General features: G+C 38.2%; 2 protein-coding genes across 2 annotated transcripts; one reads left to right on the forward strand and one right to left on the reverse strand.

Annotated features, from left to right (window-relative positions):
* The first annotated feature begins 2,347 nt into the window (after window positions 1-2,347).
* On the forward strand, window positions 2,348-6,564 carry LOC124169290 (protein lethal(2)essential for life-like). Its single transcript, XM_046547855.1, has 3 exons — window positions 2,348-2,454; window positions 3,292-3,756; window positions 6,115-6,564. Exons 2-3 carry the CDS (start codon window positions 3,295-3,297, stop codon window positions 6,247-6,249), a joined length of 597 nt encoding a protein of 198 aa, XP_046403811.1. The 5' UTR covers window positions 2,348-2,454; window positions 3,292-3,294; the 3' UTR covers window positions 6,250-6,564.
* Window positions 6,565-9,504: 2,940 nt separating this feature from the next.
* On the reverse strand, window positions 9,505-11,600 carry LOC124169373 (protein lethal(2)essential for life-like). The gene is made up of 3 exons (XM_046547964.1): window positions 11,493-11,600; window positions 10,959-11,381; window positions 9,505-10,074 (listed from the first exon to the last, which is right to left on the reverse strand). The coding sequence occupies exons 2-3, from the start codon at window positions 11,379-11,381 to the stop codon at window positions 9,946-9,948; spliced, it is 552 nt and encodes a 183-aa protein (XP_046403920.1). The 5' UTR covers window positions 11,493-11,600; the 3' UTR covers window positions 9,505-9,945.
* Window positions 11,601-15,323: the final 3,723 nt, after the last annotated feature.

The following is a 15,323-nucleotide window of genomic DNA, read 5'->3' on the forward strand; positions in this document are numbered from 1 at the left end:
CAAGCGCCTTTTCGGCACTAGATCTTTATCTGAACGGGGATCTGAAAATGATATTTATTCTACTTTCTTTGAAGGGTGGAAAAAGAGAAGTCTTATCGAAAAACGTTAAGGAGAAGACGGTACAACCTCTTTGGCGAAATTATGAGGCATGATGGCCTGATGAAAACAATCTTAGAAGGATAGGTGGATGGGAAGGACAAGGGACGGCCCCGAATGAGTTACATAGGGCAGGTTATAAAGGATGTAAAAAAGAATAAATACGTCGTTATTTAAAGGCTAGAGGTTAGGAAAGAGGAATTGAGAGCTGCGTCAAATCAATCTTAGGATTGTTGACTAATGATGATGAGAGAAAGACATTGTTGACCAAGCCACGTCATGCCACATAAAGCGCCTAGCTGTAAAAAAAAGATTGAATTAGTCTATCTCTGACGTGGCGTATATTTTTACTCTGTGATAGAATATTCTGAGTGTAGCGCGCTTGGGTAGGTCGTAGTGACTGCATTAATGAATGAATCGCATACAAAAATAAACTTGGCTCGCGACTTTACTCGCAACTCTTGTCACCCTCCCCAAGAATAATTTGTGGATCAGCAACTGGATGGGGAGCTGACGTATTTTTATGTTGTTTAGAAAAGGACTCTCGGGTTAATGTTTACGGAGGATAAAAATGTGTACTTTACATTTGCTTTAAGAAACAACACATCTCTCGGATTTATTAAACTCTGGTACATAAACATCAATCCATCCTATTGCGATTTTATATATTGGAACATAAACAATAGCTCGAGTTCCCCATAAAAGTGATGTAATTAAATAGCCCAATTTTATCGAACCAAAATAAACAACAAAATCTCGGTTCCTAACACCAATGCCCTCTGACACAAAGAAGAATACAATTAACCTTCATAATACGTTACCAATTTGAAATAGCATAGGATAAAAATGTATAAATCCAATTCTGGTTGTATCTCTAGTCTTCGAGGCTAATTATTTGAACACTTATATAGCATATAAGCGTTTTCTTCACCGCATACCTATTTATAATATATAATAAATATATTTTCTAGCATTTTGACAGCTAAAAATAGACTTCATGTGACTGATTTTCTAGGACTACAAAAGCGATTTATGTGAGTCATCGCTTTGGACACAAAAACATTGTCCTAAAACGAAAAAATCATAGGTTTCCAAAAAATGAACAAAAACAGGTAACCAAATGTGATACTTTTACTTCTTACATGGTAAAAATAAATATCTTGAATTACTGTAGACCAATAGGGTAGTTTCCTTCATCAAAGAAAACGAAATGCATTGATTGCAATTCCTTACCCACCCTTACCGTATTCATAATATACAAATTATTTGGTTTTAGAAATCCCAGTTTAGACGAATGGCAACGGTCAATTTTAACCTCATTTGAAAAAGGCCAGATTGGCGCCAATGCGATTCCACTCCACGTGACGTCACAGGGACCTAGTTTCTATACGAGTAGATAGGAGTTTTACATTGTCTGAGATTACCAATGCATGCATGAGGCACAGAGCTCAGGGAAACATCTCTTAATAATCACACATTAAAAATACCTACGTTCGGAAAGTTTCCTTCGTTTGATAGGGGAATAATAATCCTTATTTAAGCCAAGCGCTACCTGCTAGCAGGGTACTCGGCTACCTGCTAGCATCCTGCGTCGTATCAGCGCTCAAAGCCTCGCTCCAAGGTCACCTCACTTGCGGCAGCGGGAACCAGAAATACGTCACACGGACTTTTCCCATCATTCCTACTTAGCCGTCGCGTTTTCGCGCGCTTGAAATTTTTCACTTTTCGTTTAATCGCGAAAAATAGATATCGTCATTCGAAAATCTAAGATCGTGAAATGCGTACTCCAGGAGTAATAATCTTTCGATTTTGGCGATAAAAATGATAGGAAACCACCCTATAGTGTCCCGTGGACCTTAAGAAAAAAATATACCTGCCAAAGTTCACAAAACTATTTAAGACTAAGATTCCCAATATTTCTTTATTTTCCCCGATTTCATAGAGGTAAGCCCTTGCCCCCCTGCTAAATACACCTCTAATTTTTTCATGCTATCAAACTGCAAGTTAGAGGAGAGTGAGGTCAAAAGCGTTGAGTAATCGCGGACGGCGTGGTAACAGCGGGGTAAATCGGGTGGGAGACGGCCAAAGAGTGTGAGGGAAAGAATATTCACGCGGGACGCTATTTTTAGCTCCTCAGTTATACTCACACGGCGACGGCGCAGCACGGCATGAATCAACCCCAAATATTGGGATCTTGGAAACCCTTCCGCGCATCCTTGAAAGCTCACCTTATTGGGATGCCTACGCACTTCTCCGAGCTGCATTTATAAGAGAAGCAGCATCACACGTCGAGGCAGAGACCGACGGAGAAGCGAAAGGAGCAGTTCTCTTTGCTATTGGATTTTCTACACGAATACGGTGAGTATAGTGCTGTCATAAACGTCACGGTCGAATATTATCCTCGGACAGGTTCGGTGATAGTCACTAGAGGAACAATTTTACTATCGTCCAAAATTAAAACGTGTGCGTCCTCAAATTTCAATTACGTTTTCAAAACTAATTTATAGGTTGATTGGTATTCAAGTTTCGATGGCGTAGTCGGTCAAACTCGTTATCTATCAACCCCAATCAAGTGGGTCAGTTACATAAATTTCGCGGATATCGCAAAACGTCAAAGTTTATTTGCATGACGTCCATTTCCAATGATTATTTGTCAATTTATTTGACGCCCGCGTCCGAAAGAAAAATTGAAAACTTTTGCTAGTGATAATTTGGTTGATAAATCGGAGATTCCTCATTTTCGTTACATTTATTTGAGATTAGTAAAAAGCATGCTTAATTTTATCAAAAATTTCACCCCATTTTTCCCCCTCCCCCACCACTAATGTGTAATACAATCCGTATGCAATTTTTTTAAATATCAATAATTGAAATTAGACACCGAATGTTGGCTAGTAAGAAGTTTTATTAATATTTTATTTCGATGATTTATAAAGTATTGTTAGATAATTCAATAAGAAAAATCAAATAAGTTTTTAAATAATTTTTTTTTTTTTCAAAATTTGCCCTCCCCCTAAAGTTTGCCGCCCGGGGCACGACCCCTATGCCCCGCCCTGTCTTGTCACGGCCCCCTAAGTCCGGGCCTGTCTTGAGCAATCAATTTATAATTTGCGCGTAAAATTATATTAATTTAGTGCATGATGTATTTTAAGACCACAATATTGCAGTTATATAATCTGTCAATTGTTATTGCAGGAGATGTCTATGCTCCCATACCTCCTCCGCGACTGGTATGACGATACCTCAAGCGGCTTCTCCACCAGGAGCCTCATAGACCAGAACTTCGGCCTTGGCCTGCGACACGATGACCTTTTCGTCCCATCCCTTCGCTCTAGACTGCCTCTCCTTCGCCCATCTTCTTATTTCCGCCCATGGAACCAATTCAATCGTCAAACCAGTGCGACGACGAGTGTTCAGGCGGACAAGAGTCAGTTCCAAGTCATCCTCGACGTGCAACAGTTTTCCCCGAGCGAACTGTCAGTGAAGACTGTTGGCAACACGATTGTTGTGGAGGGGAAACACGAGGAGAGGGAAGATGAGCATGGATTCATTTCCAGGCACTTCGTGAGGCGATATGGTCTTCCAAGTGACGTCGAGAGCAAAGAGGTCACGTCGAGCCTTTCTTCGGATGGCGTATTGACCATCACAGCACCCAAGAAGGTATTTATACCCAACTAATTTATATGATAAATAGTAGACCCCCGAATTGAAATAAAAGTTAGTTGCACTTTTCCAAAATTATTATGTATATATGTATAATAATTTTTATTTATATACATACAACTTCTGTGATTTAACATCCTGTCGGCTAGGCAAACTTCTTGAGAAGCTCAAAGGGAAAACGTGACTCAATTAATACTACACTAACCTATAAATCCCCCCGGTACAAAGCTTTTCGTTGGGGTACGAGTTTACAAGAGTTTTTGGTCAACACACGTTTATACACACATTGCGATCAATGTTGTGGAGCGGGGTACAAGCCGAACCCGTGCGCGATATACGGAAATTGTTTTTTCCATTGTTTACTGTTCAGCGCGCCTAAAAATCATGCTGTGTGACCATGAATTCCAAGTTCCAAGTTTCTCACTTCCCTGGGTACTATCTTTCCCGAGTAACGCCGGGAGGCCTGCTAGTATTATAAAGATTGTGGAAAAGTTCAACAACCTTTTATTTCAATTAGTCATCCTTCCACCATACCACGCCTGAATCGGTTGAATTTATAGTAGACCACTGCTTTAGATTTGGCCGTCCATTAATTACGTGAGGTGATTTTGGCGGTGTTTGGCACCTCCCCTCCCCCCTTAATGAGACATCACATTTGACTTGATCCCCTCATCCCTCCCTCTAATCTCACGTGAGAAAGTTCAACATGCGTATTTTCAGTGTAAATTCGTTGATATATGCTTCATTGCGTTGGATTAACTTAAAAAACAATTTGCTCAATTATTTTTATTTGAGATTAGTTAAGACTAGCATTTAAAATTACAAAGATCGGAAAAAATGCGTAGATTTGCGGTAAAAAATAGTTTCCAGGACCCCTCCCCCTCCTCCCCAAGTCTCCCACACGTGAGATTGGGTGAGAATCGGCTAAACCCTCTACCCCCCTAAACGCCTCACACGATTAATGGATGCTTCCTTACGAATGGTTCGACTTCCAACGGATTCGGCATGAGAACAGAGTTGATATCGCGCGCGCTTTTTTTTAATATCACCGATTTTGTATCACTCTCACAGAATACAATAAATCATAAAATTCTACACCTAATTTTGTAAGCGGAATTCAGTTTTAAAATAGACGCTTTTACAGGCGCTGTTTTTGTATAAACCGATTCCTCGCCGATTTAAAATACGATGAAATTCGGTATACGTTCGGTCCTACGCAACGAAATAATTTCGCGAAACGAGGGTCTGCCGTCGCTGCTAACGCGGGACACTGGGGTGGTCCTCAATTTTAAAGTTTTCGAATTTCTTTTGGGACGCCCCCCAGTTTTGTTCCATTTGGTGAGAAAATAAACGTGAAAATTATTTTTGCAATCGGATACCGGGAAAACGTGTCGCACATAAAGTTTTGAAATTTTGGTATTTTTGGGTGTTTTTCGGACATAAGTGAAGATGATGTCACTCTCGGATTAATATATCACTTTTTTTGTTTTCTATAACGACTCGCTAGACATTTGCAGAGCTTCGCGTCAAATTTCTTTCATTTCTACCCTTTGGTTCCCGAGATATCGCACCGTGAGTGAGCGCGCGCCATCCCCCTGTCAGACACTTTGGGTGGCACGCGGGTTGCATACTCTCAATTTTTGTTGATCATTCTCACTCGTCGTAAAAGCATAAAATTCTCTAGATCCTAGGCACCAAATTTCGAGAGAGAGAGAAATGTTGCCAATAAACATCAATAGCCCTAGAAAAATGGACGAATATACAATAACTGAACCTAAAATAAATGCCAGGTCTACGAAAAACTACTATTAATTGACGCATCACTACTGCATCAACCGGGCGTGTTTTGCCTTTTTACGTGATGTCGCACTCCTTTAAAATTTTAGCTAATACCTTGAAATTTTTAAAGTGATAGGCCCTTACCAACATATACCTAATTTTTGAATGCATAAATGTTACTCATTATAAAAATTATCTGCTAAAATTTTCAAATAAGAGCTGTTGGCATTAAAATACAGGTGGTACAGTATAAGAACAGGTATGCACTGGTTAGAAAAAAATATAATTAATCATCAAACTTCGAAGGAATTTTACCATGCCATAAGAAAAAAATTGATGAAACCATGTAGAGAAAATAAATTCAGTAGGCACCAATAAGTACCAAAATGAAACAATTAATAAATAATAGTAATAAACAAAAACTGTATTAATACGTTGAATGAAGGGTCAGAGTTAGATGCCATGAAATATACAGATTAAGATATGTAGATATTTTACTATCATCTGGAAACAACATGTATTGGGTGCATTACTAAGGTCAGAAGGTAGTGAATGTAATTTTCTTTTTTTTTACAGAACCAGCCACCACTTGAAGAAAGGGAGAGGGTAATTCCAATTACACAGACAGGAGTCCCTGCCCTGAAGCCTGTGCCAGCTGAGGAGAAGAATGAGAAGACACATGTGGTTGAAATTGAAAAGCCCAAAGAGTGATTGACTTTTTCACATTATCATTTGTACAATCACGATACTATACAATGAGGAAGAAATGTATGGATTATGTCATTATTGTGAGACAAGCAATTTAACATTGTTAAAAAATATTGCCTTAAATTTTGACTCACTGACATGAATACCACTGCATTATTTTTCTTAAAAAATATAGATATGGCTTCATTCCATTGTCATCGCTTTCCACGAGTTTTGTATGTATTGACTGAATTATATCTTTTTTAAATTTAAGGAAAAGATGGTTAAATTTATTTATACTGTCTATTCCATTTAAAGGTGCATGAAATCACATTCTTACAATGTATGATTTTATTTCCGACTCCTCATAGATCATATTGTGGACAATTGGCTTGCCGTGGGGTGAGGAATCCCTTTTTTTAACCCCACCATTGCTTTCATAAAAATATGTATTTTTATATCGCCATTTTAACGTAAATGTGATACCAATTCTTCAATAAAAATCCTAATTATGCGGTTATTGCCATTATTTTTAGGTTTTGCTAAAACAAAAATTTGCCTTCATAAAAAAATTAAAAACCCTTGCTTTCATAAAAATATGTATTTTTATATCGCCATTTTAACGTAAACGTGATACCAATTCTTCAATAAAAATTCTAATAATGAAGTTATTGCCAGTATTTTTAGGTTTTGCTAAAACAATAATTTCAAGCTTTAGAGAAAGTTTAAGTGTGTGCTTTAAAGAAGCACACACTTAAATTTAATAAACCATCATAAAAATAAAAATTCTATTAATTATTATCTACGGCAATAATATTTGTGAGCAAATGCAATGCAGTAATCCTGAGGTTATAACCTAAGTACTAATATAAAGAAGTATACTTTCATTCTAGCTTTTGTCTAAGATGGCACTAAGTATAAAAACTTTCTAATGACATACCATTAACCTACACCTGGTTCCCACATAACCTGCAGAACTAGTTACTCCCATCAATTGAAAACGTTGTCCCAAAGGAGGAAAAGAATATTGGAAAAATAAATTATACAGTTAAAACACTTCAAATAATTAATTCCATTCTAATTCCCCCACATTATCCCAAAATAAATGTCAAAGAAGATTATTCTTCTGTTAGGAATCAGTAAACTTTTCATAGCTGGAATCATAATTCAGGGCTAGAATAGTAACAAAAATTGGAAAACTCCATTCTTCAGTTTATCATATGACCACTGGCATAATTATTGGGCAGCATAAGAGCAAAGATCCCCCCCAAACTCTCAGAGAAAAAAAATATTTAAAATTATTGTCTAGTTTTGACATAAAATAGCTGCATCTGCTTAAAGTTAAAGATCATTTAATAATATCATGGCAGTAAGTCATTTGAGTCATTGAGATGAGTCATTTTTTTATTTTCCTGGACCCCACATTTCCTTAGGGGGGGTGGTTGCCCCCAAGACCCCTCCATCCCTCCCAAAGCATATGCCTAGTTACGCCACTGCATATGACCATGTGTTTGTTCTCATTACCAGCAGTATATTTCACCAAATAGCATTCCCAGATGGACTTCTGATTGCATTTTAAATGAATAGCATTTTTTCTCCCCAGATTGACTTCGTAAATGGGGCCCTCAATCAAAATATTTGACTTTCAATTATGATAGAATTTGAAAAATAAACCCTATTTCTCCAACTTTTTTTCAGCCTACCTATTACTTCAGAAGTCATCATAAACCAGGCCCGGAACTGAGGGGGGGGGCCGAGGGGGCAAGAGACCCTGGTGGCAGATTTCAGGGAATGATAAAATTTGAAAAGTTAATTAAAAATCTTTTTCATTTTCTAATTATATAATTTAACAATAATTATTAACTTATAACTTATTAAATGATAATATCAATAAGAATTCTTATTAACAAAAATACGGTGTGTAATTTCAACACATATCAAAAAAATAGTTTACTTATAGCTTAATAGGTATTATATTTAGGGGAGGGGGAGGGAAGGAGCGAGGGAAGATCAGGGAAGGGGGCTGCAAACAGATCTTTGTCCCCCCCTCCCCCCCATGACAAAACTTCTAGTTCCGGCCCTGTCTTAACCCTAACATCTCAGCTGCTCCTCTCAAAACATGCCATCTGAAAGAATATCATGGAGGAAAGTAATAAGGGGACTAAATTAAAGCATAAATAACATTTACCAAAATTGGTTTCTGAAAACTTTAGACTTTAACCAGAGGAATGCAGCATTTCAAATGACTGACCACCTCATCACCCCTCCAGCAATATTCAGGCCTGTATTGGACTCCTCCTTAGGGCAGTGGATGGACAAGGCCAGAGGGAGGCAGCACTATGGAGGGGGAGGACTACTGGGTTGGGGGGGAACCAAAGATTTCCAGGCTTGAGGGTGTACGGGAATATATCCCTATAGCCCAGCACAGGCCTTGTAATATTCACTAAACTCTGAAGTCAAAACAAAAAGCTAAGGAATTCTGCAAGTGCTTCCCATCTTAAATTTATGCTGTTCATTTGAAATCCAACACTGATCTAAGCCTGGACTTTCACTGTCGTTATGTGACAAAGACCCTTCTCAAGTTTCCTCATTCAGGGTGACACCACCAATATTGATAATCAAATATTACAGTTACAATAAGTTTTCTTAAGTCTGTTCAACATGTAGGCCTTTTGGTGACATATTCTGCCCATTGTGAACAAAGACTCATCCCCCCAGGAATAGGCTATTAAATAAATATGTTGGCAACTACTATCCAACCAATAAGGTAGCCAAAATTTGTGTATCTAATGGCAAAAATCTTCGGTTTAAGGACAGAAATTTTTCAACAAAACACTCCTACTAATGATTGGCACTACCATGAAGCTACAATGGAAAGCTCAGAACCTACCCATCAAGGGAGGCTCAGTAACTCATGCAAGGACTTCCTAAGACTCCCCATCACAATTATAATTTGATTCCACAGCACTACAATGGAAAATAAATTAGTCAGTATTCAAGGAAATAACTCAAGTCTAGCCAGCAGTATATGATTGCAGACTCACTCAAGTGCAAAAATTCCAGAGAGGGATGGTTTTCAGTCCACCCCAGGATTTGACCCAATATCTCTTGAAATTCCATCAGGAGCAATTATCTTCAACTTTCTAGTCATCATCATCTGCAGGATTTTTGCTGATTGTCAATGTCAATATTACTCATGCTGCCAAGTAAGACCTACTGGAGCTCTATCCTAATCAATTGTTCAAGGAATGTCATGTCCAACAGATTAATACACTAGAATCTACTACAAGGAGTTTTATTACAAGACAAAAGTTTTACAGCAATCCACTAGTGATGCAACACACAATAAATAATAGCAATATTTAGGAAGAAAAACTCAAGTGAAAAAAGTACTCATGCACTTCACATATTTCTATGAAACTTCATTTCACAATGAAGAGATGCCATGAAATACTTATAACTCCAATACGGAGTAATAATTGAAGACAAATGGTGCTACAATAATGTATGTATGACTATGAATGTTACAAAAATTATCTCCCATGTAACTGTAAAGACAAACTCCTCATCAAGAGTCAACACTTCTTCAAAAACTCTCTACAAGTAACAAAAAACTTTAAACTTAAATCAGTCTTTGGAACTTACATAGATACACTTGAATTACAATTCAGTACAATTAAAAAAGTGAAAAATGATAAAAGTTGGAATTATTTGAGAACATTATTGCTCCTTTCGGCCCTCCCCCTCAGCAGCTGGACTTCCAACAGGCTCAGTTTGCTGCTTCAAAGCAGGTGCTCCAGTTTGAGTTATAGGTACCATTCGCTCATTTGCAGCTGGCATGGGCAATGCCTATTCAACAATAGAGGATAAATCACATTAAATGACATAAGAAAAACGTTATCATCATACTTGACATTCCGTATGGCAGGAAGATCCAACAATCTAAAAAATCTTTCACAATGATTGAGCTGTGCACAAATGAAAAAGGTAAACAGGAATGGTGACTTGAAAACGAAATGAAGCAACGTGAGATAAATAATGGGAAATGATGACCACGATTTAAACAATTGAAATTCCAGAAAGCTCATTATATATTACATTAATGCAAATATCACTAATGTAAATGAGGGTGGGACACTGTCGTTGAACACCCTGAAGGGTAATAGACATTATACTACGAAATTATCACTTAAATGAGTATTTTTAGGGTGTGAACATAACGCAAACGTGAATCAGGACTTGAATTGCCTTCTTTCTCTCTTCCTGTTACCAATACTTCGGAATGGGATTACTGTCCCTAATATTAATTTTCAGCAACCTCTCTCACAGGCAAATACAAAGTAGAACCCTCAATATAGACATCCATGGAATTCACCAGGATCCCAAATGATAAGCCCCATATACACATTCAGCTAATACCAAAGCGAGAGCTTCAGCGCTTCAAATACAACTTTGACAGAGACAAAAAGATCGAGAAATACTTCAACTAAATAAAAATAACTTCCTGCAGTATGTATAACGTCAAAAATACGACGATTGAGCAAAAGCGATAGATGCTTAATGAAGACAAAAAGTAATATTTTAATGTAGTCACCCACAGTTCAATTCGCATCGTAAAAACATAGATAATGGAAATTGCTCGAGGAAAAATTAATAATTTTGGACGAGCTGATCTTCGATTTTTGAAGCAATTCGCAATTATGAATTCACAGGGATAACAAGTAAATACGTACCTTAGGGGCACTAATGGAGAGTACTCCATCGGAAGATAACGATGAAGTTATCGTTTCCGGGCGGATTCCTTCTGGAAGGACGTATCTTCGGATAAAATGCCGGGAAACATAGCCGTGTTCATCAGGCTTCTCATCGTGCTTTCCCTCAACCACGACACAATTTTCCACAGTCTTCACAGAGATTTCGTTAGGACTAAACTGCTGGACATCCAACATCACATGGAATCCATCCTTGTCGGCCTGGACACTAGACATCCCACTCTGCTGCCCCGCGACATGACGCCAGGGTCGATAGTATCCCAGCTTCACTAGATTGGGTACTGGTTGGTACAGATCGTTCAACCTCAATCCGAGGCCGAAATCCTGGTCGAAGAGCCTCAAGGGCCTGTCAACTTCGTCCAACAGGAATGGCAGAAGAGACATCTGAAATTAATACATGAAGTCGTAAGGTGTTGCAAACTTAAACGCTGTCCATCTCTGGCACTGCCCGACTGATAACACACACAAAGTATCACGTTGATAGGATGTACATACCTTGATTTATCTCAAAATCACAAATGCCAACGGCCGAGCAACACTCGAATCGCCACACTTTTCTCCGTGTTCAGCTGAGCTCCAATGAATCGCCCGATATGGGGTAGGTCGGGTATATAAAGCAGCCAGACTGTGACGTCACAGGATTCTAGAAATGTCTCCGCCGATCTCGGCCTTCCCCGCTTCGATCCGAGCGAGTCTGCTTTAACGACCCCAGCGCTATCCTACGCCACTCTAAGGAACTACATGACGGCCGTTTACTTTTTTTCTGGAGGGTGGAAGAAATTTCGCGAAAAATCTACCACAATCGCGTTTAATTCTTCTTGCAGATCTTAATTCACGCTTACAATCACTCTGAACTTGCGAGAGGATTTTGTAGCCTATTGTATTTCTTGTCCTAGTTTGAAGCATACATATAATACTTTTTATACATATAACATACGACGACTTAACTACCTAAAAAATCTACCACAATCGCGTTTAATTCTTCTTGCAGATCTTAATTCACGCTTACAATCACTCTGAACTTGCGAGAGGATTTTGTAGCCTATTGTATTTCTTGTCCTAGTTTGAAACATACATATAATACTTTTTTCTTAATTCTTTCAGATGCCGGCGAGTCTCAAAATTTTAAGCGGAATAGCACTACGAAGGAATCTTCAGCCCTACATTTCATAACTAGTGGCCAAAAATGTAGCATTCTATCCGGAATGCGAATCGTGAAATACTTTGGTTTTCATCTATCGCCATTTACCCCGAGGAAGTATAAACTTCTTTCAGTTAGTTATTAATTTTTAACTATATGATATTATTGATGTTGCAGAAAAATTCCGCTAGCGCTTCCGATATTATTTTACGGAAAAATCCTCTGAAACGCTCAGGAAAAAATAACTCCTACATCTAGGGTTATATTATTTATCGATATTAAGATTCTATCAAATTCACTTCCCCTATGAAAAAATTATATAAACTACAATTGTATAAGAATGTATACAAATATTTGTACAGGTTTATACAATTTTTTCATAGGGGTTCCAACCAAGTTTTTTCACATAAACCCGCCACATGCCACAGAAACCGATGGTAATATTTGAGTTAGTATCAACAGATGTTTTAAAAGGAAGGTATAGAAATAAGCAATGAGAAAGCTACGTAGCAGGCATGGAAGTCAATAGGAGGGAATCAGTAAAAACCATCTCTAAACATATATTTTGATACCCAATTGGGCAGGATAAATTCTTAAAATTTACCGTTGATACCTCGTTTATACCCCCACTCACCTTAAAAATTAAATTCCGGAATTGCCTTGGTGGAGAGCATTTGCCATTAATGTATGATCTTAGGTTTTACCGGCGTATCAGCTGCAGATAAGTTTCTCGGGTTTTCCACCGGTTGATGTCTTCCATGTGTCCCGACGTTTTGAGCAGTGACTTGCTGTTCATCCTTAGGGGATCTTCCGAAGATGAAGATCGGAAGATCCCCTGAGAATGAACAGCAAATCACTGCTCGAAACGTCGGGAGACAAGGAAGGCATCAACCGGTGGAAAACCGGAGAAACTTTTTCGCATTTGCCATTAATAATTTCCCAGGTAGCAGAGTGGCATTTTCCCAATAGCATTTCCTGTTATAAATACCATTGGAAAAATGTCAGATGATTGACTGCTAAAGATAACGTACGCCTCAAATTCTCTCCCCTCCTTACAGAAATGTTTCATTCATTTCAATTAACCCTTCAGCTGCAGGAGTACATAATTTTAACAACCAGCCTGTGTGGGAGAGTGCCAAGAAATATTTTTGAAGTGAAAACTTCTTTAGCGGCGTTAAGCACTTTTGTGGGATGGGGAAAAAGCATAGAAATCGCGTGAGCGTCACCAACCCGACACCACCATCGCTACAGCGATATATACATATGTATAGTGTGTATAGTGTATACAATGGTATAGGTTGCGTCACCTCTATACTTTTACATACTGAATACTGGCATCTGTCTGCTTCTAGTTCTATACTGTACATATGTACTTTTTCTATACAGAGCGTATTATTTTGTAGACTGTTAATAGAGATTAATATATAAACTTTGTTAATATATAGACTGTTAGTCTTTTTGTTTTAAAAATATTAAAATTGAAAATAAAAATTCCTTCTTTCTCACCAAGGGAGGGGCCAAAATTTGGGCACTGTCGTACAGGGGCGCAGCCAGGAATTAAGGTTGGGGGGTTGAGGTTTAGGTGCAACTAATACCGGGGTGTGTGGGGGTATGGAATACCCACCAGGATAAGCAGTAGGTGCGAGATTAATAAATTGCGGAATTTTAAGATAAACTGTTCAAAATTGTGAGTTTTACGGCTTTCTGAGGGATGTTTTATTAATCCTTACACTATTCTATTGGTAATATCAATCCAATTAAGTAAAATGAATTAAACTTAAATATTTTGTTGAGCTCTAGGGGGGGGGGGGTTTAACCCCCAAACCCCCCCCCCCCCCTTGCTGCACCACTGCTGTCGTAGGTATATTAACAGCGTGGCACAGGAAGGAAATGATATGAAATGGGCAGTAAAACAAGAAATGCCAGGAGACACTCCCAGCTGTGAGGGATGGCTGTGGGGAGTTAAACCACTTTTGTGATCCCTACACTGAGGGAAAGTGCACTTGGCCACTACCCGAGTAGCAATAACAATTTGGGAAAATGCAAAGCAATTGTCAAACATTTAAAAACATTTATCCTGCAGTCAGAGTACAAAATGTTTAAAAACGATTCCACAGCCTTAGGGATAAACTATTCTCAAGTTATATTGAAGGAGAATCATCCAAATTACCTATCAGTCATTAAATTGAGAGAGGCAGAGATATTCTACAACTTACCCAATTCCCTGGTCTAATTATTATAATGGGCACTAATTCAACATTTACAACCCCTAATTTCTAATAAGTGAACTGGTTTAGTTGATAAACTTTGTGGAAGGTATATTACATACTTAAAAGAACAAGTGGATGGCTACTAGTAAAACTTTTCCTTTTGCCAAAACAAAAACATACAATTTTCCTTCTCAGCTAAGAAAATGGCTATTTCCCCCAATTGCTTAATTCTACTGTGGTCTGAGTTTCAGGAAAATACTCTGGGAATAATAATTCAAATTTTATATTTCTAGGTATACTAAGCACAAATTGCCAATAATAAACATATTGTAGGTTAAATATTGAAGCGCACATTATGTACTATTCAAGTAGACCCAAAAGCATCAATATATCACAGCAACAAGTGAAAGTTTACTGAAAATGTCAGTTACCATTTTTTAAAACCAAACCCTTCACATTTCTAGTTAATTAAACCACCATAGGCCAATTAATGTTAATATTGGCCTTTGACATATTACCAACCAAATGAGTTAGCAGAGATAAACTGAGTTAACATATAAAAACCTCCTCTCCTATAAAATTTGTGACATGACGTCAAGTGCAGGGGTTACGTTTGTTTTTTTTTTCATTACTTTCTATGGCATTGTGGTGGTATACAATGCCTCTCAGCATTAATGCATCTGAGGTCTGATATGTCTAAACAAGCAGTGGCGCAGCGAGGGGGGTTTTGGGGGATAAAACCCCCCCAGAGCTCAGAGAAATTTTTAACTTTAAACCATTTTGATGATCTCTCCATTCTATTCGGATTTTCCCCGCGTTCATTGTGTTTTAGTGACAACAGTTTTGCTGACATTGCAGTCAGTGTCTTCAGGTCGAACGTGAAACTCGGAAAATTTTTCCGCCTTTTATAGGCATAAAATTTTCCGCCTTATATAGGCGGCGGCGGCTGCTGATCCGCTGCTGCTCTCTCATTGG

The sequence above is a fragment of the Ischnura elegans genome, chromosome 12, assembly GCF_921293095.1.
Source record: "Ischnura elegans chromosome 12, ioIscEleg1.1, whole genome shotgun sequence".
Classification (NCBI taxonomy): Eukaryota; Metazoa; Arthropoda; class Insecta; order Odonata; family Coenagrionidae; genus Ischnura; species Ischnura elegans.